Source organism: Orcinus orca, chromosome X (assembly GCF_937001465.1).
Source record: "Orcinus orca chromosome X, mOrcOrc1.1, whole genome shotgun sequence".
NCBI lineage: Eukaryota > Metazoa > Chordata > Mammalia > Artiodactyla > Delphinidae > Orcinus > Orcinus orca.
In genome coordinates this window covers 4,768,117-4,785,875 of record NC_064580.1, presented here as the reverse complement: position 1 = coordinate 4,785,875, position 17,759 = coordinate 4,768,117, and the positions used below count along the sequence as shown (strand labels likewise).

The window sequence follows — 17,759 nt, the reverse complement described above, 5'->3', positions numbered from 1 at the left end:
CAAAATTGAGTAGGAGAACCAAGCCACTCCCCTTGTCTTCATCAGACATAAGTGATACCAAGCATTTGGATTTCTTTTCCAAACTTGGAAAAAAGAAATGAAATCGAATTTTCATTATGAAATAGGAGAATTGGGCATGCCAATCTTCATTAAGAGGGTGCATGGTCATAGATTCACTATGGTAATACTCTATCTGCTTGCAAAGATGAGGCTGACAGGTTTTCACTTTAATGAATTAATGTATTGAGGTATTATATATATATATATATATATATATATATATATATATATTTTTTTTTTTTTTTGCGGTATGCGGGCCTCTCACTGTTGTGGCCTCTCCCGTTGCGGAGCACCGGCTCCGGACGCACAGGCTCAGCGGCCATGGCGCACGGGCCCAGCCGCTCCATGGCATGTGGGATCTTCCCGGACCGGGACACGAACCCATGTCCCCTGCATTGGCAGGTGGACTCTCAACCACTGCGCCACCAGGGAAGCCTGAGGTATTATATTTTTGTTGCCTATGTTTTATATCACAAAGAAAGACTGCCCTCCATGTATGTCCAGAATCAGCTTATTTGGAGACGCTGGGGGAATGATTTTTCTGCATATGCTGGGGTGATGGCCACGGTCGGTATGAAGGAAAGATTCACCGCCAAGAGGAATCTCATATAGGCACACCACGGGGTTGAACTAGAGAATTCTCATGGCAGCACTGAGACTCTGCAAAGTGAAAATCTCTATGTGTAACCCTCGGACTGCTGCTCTTTTTACCTAAGCAGAAACCCTGCATCGAAGCGCTTTTCATTTCTCACCAAGCTAGGATTGTCAAGAACAGCACTTGCTTCTTGAGAATTACAAGGCTGTACTTGAAGGACAGGGGTCTTCTGAACGAAACTCCTCTCGTTCAATGAAAAATGTGGCAAAATGTGAGGGAACCTCATTAAGTGATTGTCATATAGCCTGGGTCCAGCTCTCTGAATGTGTTTACTCACCTGAGAAACGTAAATTTAATATTGCTTAAGCAAGAAACCAGGGAAGCTGATTTCCACCAATCTTAGTGGGAGAGAGTTAGGCTGTTTTCTAAAGAGTAGATACCTGTGTATCAGATTTACAGATGGATATGGATATATATGAGGATATTATCCGGATGCTCTTACTGAAAAGTTTTGATGAGGTTTTCATTATATAGATAACGACGTTTTCCGTAAAAGAGCAATAATAAGCTTTTGAGCAGAATTCTCAACCTCAGCGCTCCCAACATATTGGGCTGGATCACTCCTTGCTGGAGGGTGGCATCCTGTGCATTGTAGGATGTTTACCAGCAACCCGGGCCTCTATCCACTAGATGCCAGCAACGTCCCGAGTCAAAACAATCAAAAATGTCTCTAGACACTGATAAACGGCCCCTGGGAGGGACAGTCACCCCAGCTGAGAACCATCCCTTTAGATGGTCAACGTCTCCAGGGCAGACACACAAGGACGTCTTCTAGACCTGGTTGCTAACATGATCTAAATAGTATATTGTGAGATCATTTTATTCCCATGAGCAACCTGGAAGCAGATTGCTGTTTTCTTATCTGTGCTGTCTCTTGGAGAACAATGACATCTTATAGAGCCTTGGACCAAAACCCAGACATAGTATCATTGGGTTGAGTTGGACCATCAACAGGTGAGATCCATTGAAAGAACCTTCAATACTCAGAATGGGTTGCACTGAGGACACTGGCTCGTGCACAAAATGTTTGGGTCAGCTTAGGAGGGAGGCTGCTTCCTTCCTCAATGGGCACGTGGCAGAAAAACAGGATGACCCCCATTAGCCTCAGACTGGGGTGGGTGCGAGGTGCCGGCAGCAAGATCTCCCTTTAGGGATCTTCCTCTTTGCCTCTGAAATATTCCCTTCCCTTGGCTCTTCCCAGTGAGGTGGAAAACCAGTTAAAGATAGTGTGAAAGCAGGGACTTCCCTGGTGGTCCAGTGGTTAACACTCTGTGCTCCCAATGCAGGGGGCCCGGGTGCGATCCCTGGTCAGGGAACTAGATCCCACACGCATGCCGCAACTGAGAGTTCGCATGTCACAACTAAGAAGTCTGCATACCGTGACTAAAGACCTGGCACAGCCAAATAAATAAATAAATAAATGTTTTAAAAATAATAAAAATATAAAGATATTGTGAAAGCAGAGAGTACCGACGAATTTAATATCATGAACCATGAGAGAAAAATGTACTTAATGAAACTATCTGAACACTCAGTGTGCACGGGTCATGGAACTATTCAGATTTATTCCAAGGGAAAGAACCAGGGCCAGAGAGCAAGTAAAATAAGGAGTGAGAGTTTTAGTTTTCTGTAAGAAAAGACTTTTGATGAGTTATTCCTGCCAAGTTTTCTGTCATTAGAGGGGAAGAAGAATAGTTTGATTGGAATAGCAGCTCTTAGAAGCCCCTTCAGCCCTCACAGTGATGATTCTCTGAGCCCAGATGGACGTGGAACGTGTAAGTGGAAACAACTCTCCTTCCCTACCTGTTACCTCTCAATATGGCGGGTGAAACAAAAATGGCAAGTATTCATGCATCTCTACTCTGCACTTGACATGCTCTAGTGCTTGCCATCCTGTGCAAGTGTGAACCCATTTGCAGGAGAAGAAATCAAGGCCCAGGAACTTCAATGCTTCAGCAGCAGTGAAGCCACAGCAGCATAGCTCCGGGAATCTCTGCTCTTCTCTGAAGCACCAGCTACCCTGAGACGGTGTGGTCCAGAGACCCACAGGGATGCCTGAGACCTACGAGGAGGTCTATGAGCTCAAACTGTCCTTGCGGTAATTCAAAATGTTATTTGCCTTTTGTACCCCCACTCTTTCATGAGCTTACGGTGGGTTTCCCCAGTGGCTCCATTATCACTCTGTCAGCCCCACTCTTTCATGAGCTTACGGTGGGTTTCCCCAGGGGCTCCATTATCACTCTGTCAGCCGATGCACTGTGTGCTTGGGCCCTCTTGCGTTTAAAAACTTTTATTTCCAGGTTTAATGTCTCATATGACAAACGCTGATAGATACCGCCCACAGAAACACAACGTCTTTGGGCTCCGGGATCTGGGAAGAGTGTACATGAATCTCGAGGCCACAAAGTTTGAGAAGGGCTGAAGTCTACAATTCTGCCTTTCCCATCTGTGTGTGTGTGTGTGTGTGTGTGTGTGTGTGTGTGTGCGCGCGTGTGTGCACGTGCACTTTGAGAGGAACTTATACCTAATGCAGAAATTTGAAAAAAAAAAAAAAGAAGAGTGAACCAAGGTTGCGCACAATGGGAGGTGAGCAAACCTGTCCATGGACTCAGCTCTGGCTGAGCTGCTGTTTTCGTCTCTGGTTTCCAGTTTCCTCTTGGTTCTGTCGGCAGCTGAATTTGAACAAGATTTGCAGCCCGTGTGCCTGCCGTCACCCTGGATTGCCACCCAACTAACGAAAGCAATGAATCAGTGTGCCTCACTTAGAACTCTTCAGATTGGTAATAACACTTAAGGAGAAACCACTGGCGATGCCGTCGGAAGTTGTATTTAAATGTAAGAGAAAGACATTTCATTTAGAACTCGCTAAATGAAGACGTGCTGGGAAAAAAGGGGCCAGACTAGGCACCCAACTGCCTTTCTCGCTGCTGCAGCATAGAGCTGGTGAACAGGGCCAGGAGGAGAGGTGTGGGACGAAACAAGGGAGGTTAGAGGGCATCTGCCCAGCTGCTCTTCTGCAAGCCGATGATGGGCACAGATGAGAGAGAGAGAGACAGAGAGAGAGAGAGAGAGAGAGAGAGACAGAGAGACAGAGAGACAGAGAGACAGAGAGAGAGAAGAGAGAGGGAGGGGGAGAGGTTCCACGGAATGCCAAAAGAGGGAGGCTCAGTTAAAGACCGTCCATCCCATAGGATTCCCCTGGTGGCACAGTGGATAAGACTCCATGCTCTCAATGCAGGGGACCTGGGTTCAATCCCTGGTCAGGGAACTAGATCCCACATGCATGCTGCAACTAAGAGTTCACATGCCACAACTAAGGAGCCCGTCTGCCACAACTAAGGAGCCCACGTGCTACAACTTAGGAGCCAGCGAGCCCCAACTAAGGAGCCCGTCTGCTGCAACTAAGACCTGGTGCAACCAAATAAATGAATAAATAAACAAATATTAAAAAAACAAAAAGACTGTCCATCCCCTTCAGGCTTTGGACTTTATTTCCCACTGGGATAACAGGATGGACAGAGCGGTGTTTACATTGCTGGACTCACCAGTAAGTCCCATAACTGGGCGTGGATAAAGGGTCCAGCCGGAAGTAGCATATGCCACCGTGCAGGCGAATCGGAACACCCTTGCCCACAAAATCCGAAGGCGACTGCCCCGAGCACCTGGGAGCCACAGTACCTGTCTTCCGGCAGAGGGGACCCCGCAAGTTTGGCCACCGTCGGGAAGATGTCCATATTGCTTGTTGGCTCATCGATCTCCAGCCCAGCCTGGATCACCCCTGGCCATCGGAGGATGCCTGGAACCCGGATGCCTCCTTCCCAGTTGTTGGCTTTTCCCCCTAAAATGCCGAAGGAGAGGCATCAAGGAGATTTATACGTCTTTCCAACACGTACCTCAATGCACTCTTCAATGCTTAATGTGGGGTGCCGATTTGGAAGAACCTAGTGATTTAATGACATGGATTCAATGAGAATTTCACAAGCAATACTGTATCTCTTGTGGTGAAGAATATATATCGGGTTGGCCAAGAAGTTCGTTTGGGTTTTTCCATAAAATGTTACGGAAGAACCCAAACGAACTTCTTGGCCAACCCAATATATACATGTCATGGTCTCTACATGCATGACACACGGCCAGCATTGCCTGGTGGACACAAGTGCTGACTCTGTCATCAGGGAGACTCAAATCTCGCAGCAACAAAGACTTCTAACAATGTTTCTGGAGTCGTGGGGTTCAAATTCCACTTCTACTTTTTACCGCTGGTAGGAGGCAAAATAATGGTACCCCCAAATGTCCACCTGCAACCCCTGGAATCTGGGGATATGGTACCTTATCCGACAGAAGGAGAGATTATTCTGGATTATGTGAGTGGGTCGAATACAATCACGAGGCTCTTTATAGGGGAAAGAGGGAAGCAGGAAAACGGGCATCAGAGCAGCTGAGGCTGTAGTCAGAGAGACTGGAAGATGCTACGGCACTGGCTCTGAACAGAGAGAAAGGTGCCCCAAGCCAAGGCATGCAGGTGGCCTCCCTCCCCGAGAGCCTTCATAAAGGAACACAGCTCTGCTGACACTTTGATTTTAGCCCACGTGGGCCCATTTTGGACATCGGACCTGCAGAACTGTAAGATCACCCATTTGTGTCGTGTTGAACCACCCAACTGGTGGTGAATTCGTGCAGCAGCCCTAGGCAACGAAAACCCCAGCTCTGCGCCCTTGGGACATGGATCCACCGCTGTGCCACACGTTCCAGAGGTGTAAGGTGTGAGTATTTCACGGGACTATGATCCCCAGCCTGAGAGACAGGAGACCACTGACCATAGCCGTTTTCATCATTGTTATTATTTTATTACTGGCATAGCTCTTACTGTTTAGTTGGGAAAACGAGCTTTGCACGTATGAGGCAATTCGAAAATAACTAAATAGAGCATGAAAGGGGTATCAGGAGGGGCTGGAGGGGTGAGCTGGGAGTGGGTCACAATGTCAACAGAAGATGCTCCCCAGGGTCTCTCACTAATGGTCCTTGGGGAAGGGAGACAGCAGCACGGCGGCCTTGGGCTCAAAGAGGCCAGAGATGCTGGATCCCTCCAGCAGGGAGCCCGCGGATGGATGGAGAAACAGACACGCTGCTTCCCCAGGAGTAGTTCCCCATGACTTTGTAACAAGCTGTGCATAACTCTGATTGCAGCCCAACAAAAAGCACAGAGGATGCCTCTTCCCTGGGAACACGGGCCCTGAGGCAACAGACTTTGAGTTGGTTTGCCAAGGAGAAATAGGGTTAGCAGAGAAGGACAGGGGATTGCAAGGGAGATACAGGAAAAACAGGTGAAGGAGTTTTTCTTTCTGAAAATGTCTGAACAGAGAAAAGAGCCTGGTCTAAATTTAAAATTTGGTCGAGTAATTGTCAAGTGCACGCATTTAACATCCCGGTGGCACTCGGCCGTGCTAGGAAGTCACAGACAGACGATGGCTGAGTTAAGCTCTCCAGGACGGTGCAGAGAAAATTCTTCTACCATTCACTCCGAGACTCTTGTTAGGAACAGCTGTCTCTAAACCACGCTTCTATATTTTTGTCTTTGCACGTGCTGCCACCCGGCAGGTCAAATGCCTTTGAATGGCAAGAGCATATGCTTGCCATTCTTTTGCTTGACGTGGGCACAGAGTTTTATTCAATACTCTATTTGTCATTTTTTTTGTCCTCTTGGGCATCTCCCCGCCTGATAACACTGGTTCCCTGGATTGATGGGAATCGCAAGGAAGCACGTGACGAATCTAATTCACACTAAAGTCTTTCTCATCCAAGATGCTATAGTTTACACCCTCCTCGATGTATTCAGTCCAGGCACTGAAACCCCACCAATTATAGATGGGAGATGTGACAAAACCGCCCAGGTCCTATCACACGATCATCCACCTATTATTGGGGCAAGAATAAAACAGCAGCCATCTGCTCATGTCACTGCTTGAAGGTAAAGAACTGAAGAACACCCTTAAGTTAACGGACCCGGTTTCAGAAGCTAAAGGTGACTATTTAAGCAAGACATCAAACGGCTAAATCATCTGAGCCACGGGGTGGCACGTGTTTCCTTTGAAAAGCCAGGGAGTGACGATTTTAGGTGGTTTGGGTGGCTTGCCCAACTCCTCAGAAGCAGGAGGGCCAGACACCAACGAATCAACATGGCTGTGTTTCAGGGAAACTTGATCTACAAGATCAGGCAGCAGGCTGGATCTGGCCCAAATGCCATAGTTTACTGAGCCCTGCTCTTTTCCTTTTTCTTTCTTTTTTTTTTAATTGGAGTATAGTTGATTTACAATGCTGTGTTAGTTTCTGCTGTACAGCAAAGTGAATCTGTTATACATATACATATAGCCACTCTTTTTTTAGATTCTTTTCCCCCATAGGTCATGACAGAGTATTGAGTAGAGTTCCCTGTGCTCTACAGCAGGTCCTTATTAGTTATCTATTTTATATATAGTAGTGTGTGTGTGTCAATCCCAATCTCCCAATTTATCCCCTGCCCTTACCCCCTGGTAACCGTAAGTTTCTTTCCTACATCTGTGACTCTATTTCTGTTATGTAGATAAGTTCATTTGTAGCCCTTTTTTAAATTTTTTGATTGATAGATTCCACATATGGAGCCCTGCTCTTAAAGTTACCGAATTTAGATTTGGGGAGTAGGGTGCGTGCATCAGCCCTGACCATACTCCGTAATATGAACTCCTTCAGTGTTATTAGGGGGGAAATGTTACTGCGACTTCCACTGATGATTTATTTTTTCACTTAATTGGACTCCTTCATATCTTCTGCAAGAACGAAAAACTAAAGAATCTCTCCTTCAGCCTGAACTGTAAAGTAACCACATCCTGGCTCTGGGCCACCCTGCCAATACCAGTCCTTAGTTGAGCTGAGTCTCACCTAAGTGCCCCAGCAAACAACTCATCCTATCCCACCTTCTGCAAAGTTCTGTTGCTGTTTTCTCTACCAGGATTTTCCCCCAACCCCCAATCATTTCTGTAAACCCTCGAAAGCCTGCATAAGACGCTCTTCCTATTTAATCAAGGCTTCTACAACCACTACCACATGTAATGTCTTCCTACTCTCCATTTCCTGGGCATTTTTCAAGGTTCTCGTTTATGGGATGTGTGACAATCAATGTGATCCCATCTCATCGTCCCAGCGGGACCAAGAGTACTTGAGAAGAAACTCTAATCGACTGTTGAATCAACTGCGGTCCACAGCGTAATACCTTCCAAATAGAGAAGGTCCAATATATGCAGTGAATGAACGAAAGAATGGATGAATTGATGCAGAGTATTCCTGGGGGAAAAAAAAAAAAGAGAATCTTACAGATGGGAGTGGTTATAAACTCCTGTTTCCAACCTCTTTTGGTCCCTTAACTTTGCTAGGCTTTTTCATTTCCCTAACCTGTTGCATTCCAAAAGTTCTCTCCTCCAGAGTCTTACCCAACAAGCTCATCTTAGTCTCACTGTGCATTCCATCCAGGAAAATGAGCTCGATTAGCACGAAATACATCAATGCCCTGCCCTCCCAGACCTCAGTTTATCCACTGATGTCACATCCCCAACCATGTGCCCCTCCAGGCAACCTTGGCCTCCGTCACCCACAGACCACATCACTCCCACCTGAGCCGTCTCGAAAGTGAGTGATCCAAACACTCTATTATCTAACCACAAACCTCTGCCTTCCAATACAGCTTTCTCAACCTTGGGCCCAAACTCTGCAATATTGAACCCTGTCGTACCACGGTCACACGTTTTGTCAAACAAAACCCAATGCAGTCATCTCGTCGAGGACTGCGATCATTCAGTAGTTCAGTTTTCTACTAAGTGGACAGTCCCAATTGTTCCAAATGACACTTCAATTTTTGGGACGTTTGCTAACTTTATCCTATGTGGTCCCGATGACCAGCTCAGATCATGCAATATACCATTTCCATCACATTCTTGCCAAAAGACTGGATCCCAGAGAACCTCTGACACATGTTCATGCCTTCCCAGTACGATACCAGCCCTCAATGAAAATATCTATCTGTTCTCTGTAAATCGAGATCTTCTCAACATCTGGTTAAAGTGACCAAATGGGGTCCCTTCCTGTTCCTGGAATCCAGGGTTCCCCACCTGCAGGTGGCATGTCAACCCTCCCCCAGAATACTACTTGTCACCCCCATGCCCTGCCCTACCCCGCCTTCAGTAGGTAACTCTGTTTCCTTCTGCAGAGAGGAAACAGAAGGCTTCATTTGGGAACACCTTCAAATTCCAGCCGCTATCCCTTTTCATTGCACCAGCACCTGCTCTCGGCATTCCCTGCCAGACTAGACAAGGTCCCTCCTCCTGGCAAAGATCAATCCTCCTACATGTTGGGTCTCATTTCCCACCGTCTTCTCAGAAATCTGACATTCTCAGGTGTGCCCTGTACCTTCACGATCCGTCTACTGAAGCTGACTTGAGAGAATGAAATACACTCCAACCTTCCCCATGACAACCCCTTTCACAGCCCGTCTCCCTGCACAGACACATTTCTGAGAAGAATCTGAGAAACGGCTCACCTTCCGGCCCCCTTCTATCCAGCCAGCCTCTGCCCCTCGCTCTGCACCGAAAATACTCACGGGAACATCACGTGTATAATATACACAATGGCTCCTTGGGGTCTACATCCTACTTGACTCTTTCTCAGCGTCCACTCCTACGAACCATACTCTTCCCTGGACCTTCCCTTCCCCCCCAGTTTTCTTCTTATTTCCCTGTCACTCTCTCCGTATCTCCTTTGTTGGATCATCAGCTCCCGTATCACCTTTTATGTTCGGCTTGGTCCCTGACCCTCTTCTCTTCTTACACTAGAGGATCCCATACACCAACCCAATACAGGTCTCTGCCCAGGAGTCCTAATTCCTAAAGGGAACCTCTGTCTAGCGAATCACACCAGTCAAACACGGAGGAGACAGCTGTGACGTCCTCCCCTCCCTCAAACCCAATATCTAATCAATCACCAATACCAGTGGGTTTACCGATACAAGCACGTTGATTCACTGCCCGCTTCATTGAGTTAAACCACTGATCCTTCAAACCTAAGCTCAAGTGGTTTTTCATCTACATATTCACTCGAAAATAATTTCTTACAATATGTCAGACCCTATTCTAGCTTCTAAGAATACAGATGTGAGTAGAATACGTCTGGATCGTAGTTCTTGCACTCTGGCAGGCGACAGTATTCCTTGCCCTCACTAAGGGCACTGAGGACACACTTTGCATGTACTGACTTCTTAGTCATCTCAACAGTCTTCTACGATGTTCCTATAATAACAATCCTATTATTCAAATTCTAAAGACAAGGGAACCAAGTCACTGCCTGGGAGTCCTAATGCCTCAAAGTACTTCTATCTACCCAACCACACCAGCCAAAAACATGAGACATCTTATGTTACCCCTCAACTCATCCTTATTCTCACTTCTTTACCCTTTCCTTAGAGTGGATTTGGGTGATATTCTTGACCTCCAATTTTAACTACTACCCAAATGGCAATAACTATATATGTATACACACACACACACACATATATATACAAATATATATAAACACACAATATATATACACACATTTCTATCTATCTACCTATGTCTGTTCATCTATCTCTATCTATCTATCTATCTATCTATCTATCTATCTATCTAGGTAGCTATCTATCTATCTACCTACCTATGTCTATCCATCCATCCATCCATGCATCATATCTATCTATCCCTATCTATCTATCTATCTATGTATCCATCCCTATCTGTCTGTCTATCTATCTACTTCATTCTATCAGACATACTAACGTGGATGTAGGGTACCTTTCATCAGCTACATCACCCAGTATCCCTTGTTGACACCTTCATCTCTTATAGCAACCTTGAGCTGCTTTTTTGTTTCCTGTAAAGCATCTCACTCCTGCCTGGAATGAACTCTCCGCCTCTCCTCTCCCAGCCAACACTCCCAAGCAACAGCCTGCAAAAGGTCTATGTCTCCTGGGAAGTTCTCTGAATTCCCAGGTTGGGGGAACAACGTCTAATCGTCCCTTCGCAGAGCTTCCTTTCTAGTTTGTTATTCTGAAACGATCTCCTTAGATGTCCATCTCAACCAAAGAATATGAGCTACTAGAGGCTGGGGACCCTGTATTCGCTGTCATCATGTCCTAGAAGCCAGCCCCGAGCCTGGCATCCTATGGAGGTTCAATATATGCGTGCTTCTCAGTGGAATTTAACTGAAGGAATGAACTGCTAGGTGAGGATAATATGTGAGCTTCTTTCAAAGAGGAAAAGCCTGGGGGATGCCTCCTGGCACACAAGTCCTGATACCAGCAAGACCAGCCAGCTTTGCCCTCTCTTGGGGAGCTGATGAAAATGTTTGCTAAAATCTGAAGAATGCACCTGAATGTAACTACCCCCTAATAAACTAGCAGAGCCTCTTGCTGGGTTTTTTTTTTTTTTCCTCCAACAAAAGCATGTGACTCTGAAAGCCGTGTGACTGCCTGAGGCAAAGAGCCGCCAAACTCAGTGACTGTAAGAAGGAACTCCTAAGCCACACGGACTCCAGCCAATCACTGGCTTTTGGAATCTGCACTGCAAGGAAAACTGCGGTGCCTTTCTTGCAGGCATCAGGGAATTCGGAGAGCATTTCTCTGCACGTGGAGAAAGTCTATGTTCATGAACACTCAGGAAAATACGATTTTCAGCCCTCACACCCAACCAATGCTTCTGCAGAAGCCATCTATAGAGTTAATTTATCCACTCCATTGACATTTATTACTTGCCTTTACGCAGAGTAAAAGGGAGGCAAGGGGTTGAGGGGGGAGCCTCCTGCTGGGTGACCTTGACTTGGGAGAGGAATGAAAAGGAAGCCAGAGCTAGGAGTATGATGTTCTCATCCAAGACTTCGGGGAATTTTCAGCTGTGAGGAAGAGGAAGGAAACTCTAAACGCTAAGAAAATCTTAGGGAAGTTATTCTGGTCCCAGCTAAGGGAGGATATTTTAGGGAAAAGGTGAAAATAAGTTTACAAATGTTACATGCTAGGGAGGGTGTGGAGAAAAGGGAACCCTCCTACACTGTTGGTGGGAATGTAAGTTGGTGCAGCCACTATGGAGAACAGTCTGGAGGTTCCTTAGAAAACTAAAAATAGAGCTACCATATGATCCAGCAATCCAACTCCTGGGCCTATATCCAGACAAAACTGTAATTCAAAAAGATACATGCACCCCAATGTTCATAGCAGTACTATCCACAATAGCCAAGACATGGAAAATAACCTAATGTCCATCGACAGGTGAATGATAAAAGGAAATGTGATATATATGTATAATGAAATAGTACTCAGCCATAAAAAAGGATAAAATAATGCCATTCGCAGCAACATGCGTGGACCTAAAGATTATCATACTAAGTGAAGCCAGACAGAGGAAGACAAATACCATATGATATCACTTATATATGGAATTTAAAACATGACACAAATGAACTTATCCGTGAAACAGAAACAGACTCACAGATATAGAAAACAAACTTATGATTACCAAAGGGGAAAGTGGGGGAGGGATAAATTAGGAGTTTGGGATTAACAGATACACACTACTTTACATAAAATAGATAAACAGGGCTTCCCTGGTGGCGCACTGGTTAAGAATCTGCCTGCCAATGCAGGGGACGTGGGTTCGAGCCCTGATCTGGGAAGATCCCACATGCCGCGGAGCAACTGGGCCTGTGCACCACAACTACTGAGCCTGCGCTCTAGAGCCCATGAGCCACAACTACTGAGCCCACGTGCCACAACTGCTGGAGCCCATGCTCTGCAACAAGAGGAGCCACCGCAATGAGAAGCCCGTGCACCGCAATGAAGAGTAGCCCCTGCTCACCGCAACTAGAGAAAGCCCGCGCGCAGCAATGAAGACCCAATGCAGCCAAAAATAAATAAAATAAATCAATTTTTTTAAAAGTTAAAAAAAATAGATAATCAACAAGGTCCTACTGTATAGCACAGGGAACTATACTCAATATTTTGTAATAACCTGTAAGGGAAAAGAATCTGAAAAAAATAGATATATGTGTGTGTATAAATGAATCACTTTGCTGTACATCTGAAACAAACACAACATTGTAAATCAACTATATTTCAATTAGAAAAAAAAAAGAGAGAGAAAAAACTAGTAGTGTCACTATGCCCTCAACCCCACAAAATTAAATTAATTTTTTGAAATGCAGACTACAGCAGAATCTAATGTTCCTCTGATTAAAAGGGATTAGCTGTTGAACTCTGTGTCGTGATTTAATCACAGCCATTCTACCAAGGTGGTCCGTAGATTTCATTAGTGAAACAGACTGAGGAATATGGAGGGATCACTGAGCTCAAATAGTATAGATTTTTGTTTTTAGGGGAAGGCTGAATAATGACCCCTAAAGATGTCCATGTTGGAATCCTCGGAACCTTTGAATTGTACCTCGTTTTCTGAAAAAGGGACTTTGTAGATATGATTACATTACTGATGGTGTGATGGGGAGATTATCGTGGATTATCTCGGGGGGCCCTAAGGGACAGTAGGAGTGCCCTTAGTAAGTGAGGCAGGATGGGATGTGACTAGAGAAGAGAAGGCCATGTGAGGAAGGATAGATCTTTTGGAGCAGTTCTGATGAAGACTGCAAGTCAGGATTGTTCTGAAAGGATGCTCTTTTGATCAGTGAGCTCAAACGGTGTGATTTCTCTGTGTTTGCATAAATCGTAGGAGTGCATGCAAGCTCACAGCTTTAGAAAACAAGGTGTCTTGACACTGAGAAGTCTTTGGTCATTCCCCATAGCTAGAAGGAAACCGCATCTTTTTTTTTTTTTTTTTGAGCATCATACCGTTAACAATGTTTCACTGTGAACTTGATTTCAACTAAACTTGACAAAGGGATAATGCTTCGCGATAGAGTGGTGGCTGAGATATTAATACAGTGTCAGACACCGATGGTAGTTCTAGCATTCAAACAAAGTATGTCTAACACATTCAATATGTTTCTTAAAAAGACCAAAAAAACAGGGAGCAGCTGTGAGCCTGCTCTTCAGATTGTATGAGAAGCCCAATTCCAAGACATCCTTCAGACCTTGGACACTCTCTTTCTGACTCAGCCTCACCATCCACTTAGGTCTCTGAAGAGTCAGCCATCGACGCAAAATGCCAGTACATCTCCTTCTTTTCATCATCAGGCTCCCTCAGATTCATCGCTGGTGGTCATCTGTCCCCGAAGCAAAGCTCCGTCACACCATATATGTGACTTTCTTAAATAACATATTACTTGCTGACCACATCTATTACTGTGTTTGATGTACACGTCTCGGCAGCAGCCACTAAGCAACTTTGGAACCTAACAGACCTTCACCGGGGGAATGAATGGACGGGGGAGCCAGTGCATGAAATGCAGTCTGGGACTCCATCTCGAGAGACACTATCATGTATAAAATAACATAAAAACAACTCTCCGCACACAGTCCATAACCTCAAGGAAATACGACGAAAGCACCTCATCTTACTCTACAGGAATACATACTTTCACTTCTCGCTCCTCGAAAATAAGACTGAATAGAGGAGGGCTGGCTGAAAGAGTGGGTTAATCCTGTTCCGAGTAGAGACACCTGCTCAGTCATTTCACCTGTGCTGAGTATAGTCGTGTGTCCTGCACTGGGGAGGGAACGATGACAAGCAAAGGAAGTGGTATGAACATCCAGCGAGGTTGTCCAGACCCGCACTGAACAGGAATCCTTCCCTCCTGGGTTCCAGGTAACCGAAGGTGTAAACAAAGGTCCCGGCCCCCCAGTGCTCAGAATTTGAAAGGACTCAGATGTGGCATGTCGAGGATGTAAATAGAAGTATAAGGTTTCACAGGTTACGTGCTGCCATTGGGATGGGTGACAGACTGCCTTTTCGCTGTCTGTTTGGTTCAGGACTGGTGTGATCTGGTGTTACCCAATTCCTGCCAGTTTGCAGAGTAAGCCATGTGCTTCTCTCCTCATTCTGGCTCTACTGAGGAGGGTATGTGGTTGGGAGAGTGGAAAGAGCTCGAGGTAGAAGGATAAGAGCTCAAGCACACCCTGGCTACCTCCTTCCCAGCCTGGTCTCCTTTGGGAACATTTCTTGGGCCCTGTTGGCCGAGTGAGGCTCTCCTTGCTGTATGCACCACAGGCATCTTGTGCCAAGAATGTCGACAGCCTTGTTAAATTGCATGGGCCTCCTTAGGCTTCCTCCCACCACCCCCAACCCAACCACCCATGCAAACAACTAACCACCCACCCAACCAGCCACTGACCCAACCAACCACCCAAACAACCATCCACCCACCCACCCACCCAACCACCCACCCACCCAACCAACCAGCCATTTACCCAACCAACCATCCACCCAACCAACCAGCCACCCACCTACCCACCCAAGCTACCAACCACCCAATCAACCACCCAACCATCCACCCACTCAACCAACCACCCACCCACCTAACCAACCAGCCATCTACCCAACCAACCATCCAACCATCCACCCAACCAACCAGCCACCCACCTACCCAACCCGTTGACCATGGGCTCCTTTAGGGCAGGGACCGTATTGTTGCCTCTAACCCAGTGCCAGATACACAGTTCAATCAGGGTTTTGTAAACGAATGGATGAAAGCACTCCATAGATTAGCATTTCATATCTTTGTAGGTAAACTCTGATTTCCTGAGTCCCTGGGAATCTGTGAAACATCCATGTGAGAGAATAATGAAAGGGCAATAAAGCACCTCATGGCTTTAGGGAGCAAAATTCAATGTGCTTCCCTATGTGTCACGCATCTTGCTTTATTCAGCAGCCCCTACTGTCTGGGACACCTTGCTTTGCCTTTTGCATGGTCACTTCTAATCATCCTCCCCCATGTTACATCCAACCCACACCCACTGCAGATTCGGGTGGTGTCCTAACCCTTAGCACGGATATGCCCTTTGAGGGATCTCACCTAAGTCTTTGTGAAATGGGCCACATGTTATTATACCCAGGTATCTATGTCTCATATTCGCAGAGTGTATGTTGTATAAGCAACTTGGGGTCAGCAGATGGGTCTTATCTAATATCCCCAATGACAGGTAGCCTGATCCATCTTGGTGATGGCTTAGCTAATGCTCTGTCAGGAAGGAAGCATCAGCCCACAATGCTGTAGCATATGGAGATAGGCAGAATAATGACCTCCAAAAGATGTCAGCATCCTCATCCCCGGACACTGTGACTAGGTTACCTTCCATGACAAGAGGGACTCTGCAGATATGATTAAGGGTCTAGAAATAGGAAAAATTACTCTGGATTACATGGGTGAGCCTGACATAACCACAAGGGTCCTTAAAATTGCAGGCAAGAAAGTCAGAGTAAGTGAAAGAGATGGAATTATGGAAGCAGAGGTCAGAGAGAGAGAGAGAGAGAGGAAGGTTTGAAGACACTGCATTGGTGGCTTTAAAGGTGGAGGAAAGGGTCCACGAGCCAAGGAGAGTGACCACCTCCAGAAGCTGGAGAAGGCAAGGAAATGGATTCTCCCCCGGAGCCTCCAGAAAGATGCAGTCCTGCTACCATCTTGATTTTAGACCAGTGAGACCCATTTCAAACTTCTGATGCCCAAATACAAGTTAATAGCTTTTTATTGTTGCTGTAACAAATCAACACAAACTTCCAGGCTTAAAGCAATTGTAGTTGTAGAGGTCATGGGGGGAGGGTGTAAGGGGTCTTGTTTGAACCAACTGCACTATGGGGCCAACTACACTATGAACCAACTACTATGGGGCTGCATTTAGATTTAGGGGGAAAACACCCTCATTTTAATGTCTGGACACAGAATGCGTGCTTTTAAGTTCTGGGGGGACCATAGCGGAAATGGTCACTTTGGCCATCTGAGTTTTCAATGCCTGTGACCCAATAAAGCCCTGTATGTTTCAAGTGGCAGAAGAATAGCACCACAGCTTCAAGGTCCAGGAGAAGGTGATGAGGGGGTAAGCGGCGGGGGGCAGGCAGAGCACAGAGCTGACACCGTGCCATTTCCCACCTGCACAGATTGCTCACCTTTATAGATTCCGTTACTGCCTCCATGACCTTCCCCTTTGACCGTCACCTCCTCTACATGTGCTCCTTGGTCCGAGGAGAAGTAGACCAGGGTGTTATTAACCAGTTTCAACTCATCTAGAACATCCAAGATCTGCCCTGAAGGGGAGAAAACACTCAGTGTTAAAATAGTGCCATCTTTACAAAAGAAAGGGAGGTGATTCGCCCTCATCGACCTGTCTGTTAATTTCTCATGGTGAGAAGGAGATGGTCTTACACACTGAGCTCTCCTGTGCTGATCCCAACAGGGGATGCAGCAGAATCAGAAGGAGCTACAGTGGCCGGGCTCTTGGCAGAGACAATGAGAAGATGCAGTCAGTGAATTAAGTATCATCTACAAGCATCATTTGAACGTCCAGGCATCATGGGGTGACCCTGTAGGGAGACCTGATAAAGGATTCTAGAGGAATCAGGCTCACAGATCATGAGCCCCTTGGAGGAAGATGCCGGAAGAGAGAAGCCAAATTGCTGCAATCACCAGCTGGCCTGAGGCTATAAAGAAGTCTACTGGTTTTCCTTATTGACTGGAAAAAACTAAATCATCACTGTTCCTCTTATACAAACAAACATCTCTAAAACTATTTTATGATGAATGACCTTTTTCATACTTACCATAGATACCCAGGTCTAAAACTGTCCATCATGAAAACAAATATTCCTCACACTTTCCTTTTTCTTTTCCTCACCTTCTTTCCCCATACTTCACATTGTATACTAACCCCCATATAGCAACCCTTCAAAATAATAATGATACCATGGTCAACAATGAGAGTAATGGGTACCATTTGTTGAACACTCTGCCTGCAGAGGACTTTATTCCATGTTCTCTTGATTACATCATACTGAACCCTACGAGTAAAGAGCATTGGCTCCATTGCACAGCTGAGGGCAACAGTGCTCCAAAA

At 45.9% G+C, this 17,759-nt stretch overlaps 1 protein-coding gene across 3 annotated transcripts in view; it reads right to left on the bottom strand.

Annotated features, from left to right (window-relative positions):
- The window catches only part of STS (steroid sulfatase), a 184,359-nt gene that overhangs the window by 20,787 nt on the left and 145,813 nt on the right, over positions 1–17,759 (bottom strand). For all 3 annotated transcript variants that reach the window (XM_049704884.1, XM_033420235.2, XM_049704885.1), the window contains 2 exons: positions 16,816–16,953; positions 4,394–4,553 (listed from right to left, as the gene is read on the bottom strand). In XM_049704884.1, the coding sequence (XP_049560841.1) occupies positions 4,394–4,553; positions 16,816–16,953 (298 nt within the window). The remainder of the gene's footprint in view (positions 1–4,393; positions 4,554–16,815; positions 16,954–17,759) is intronic.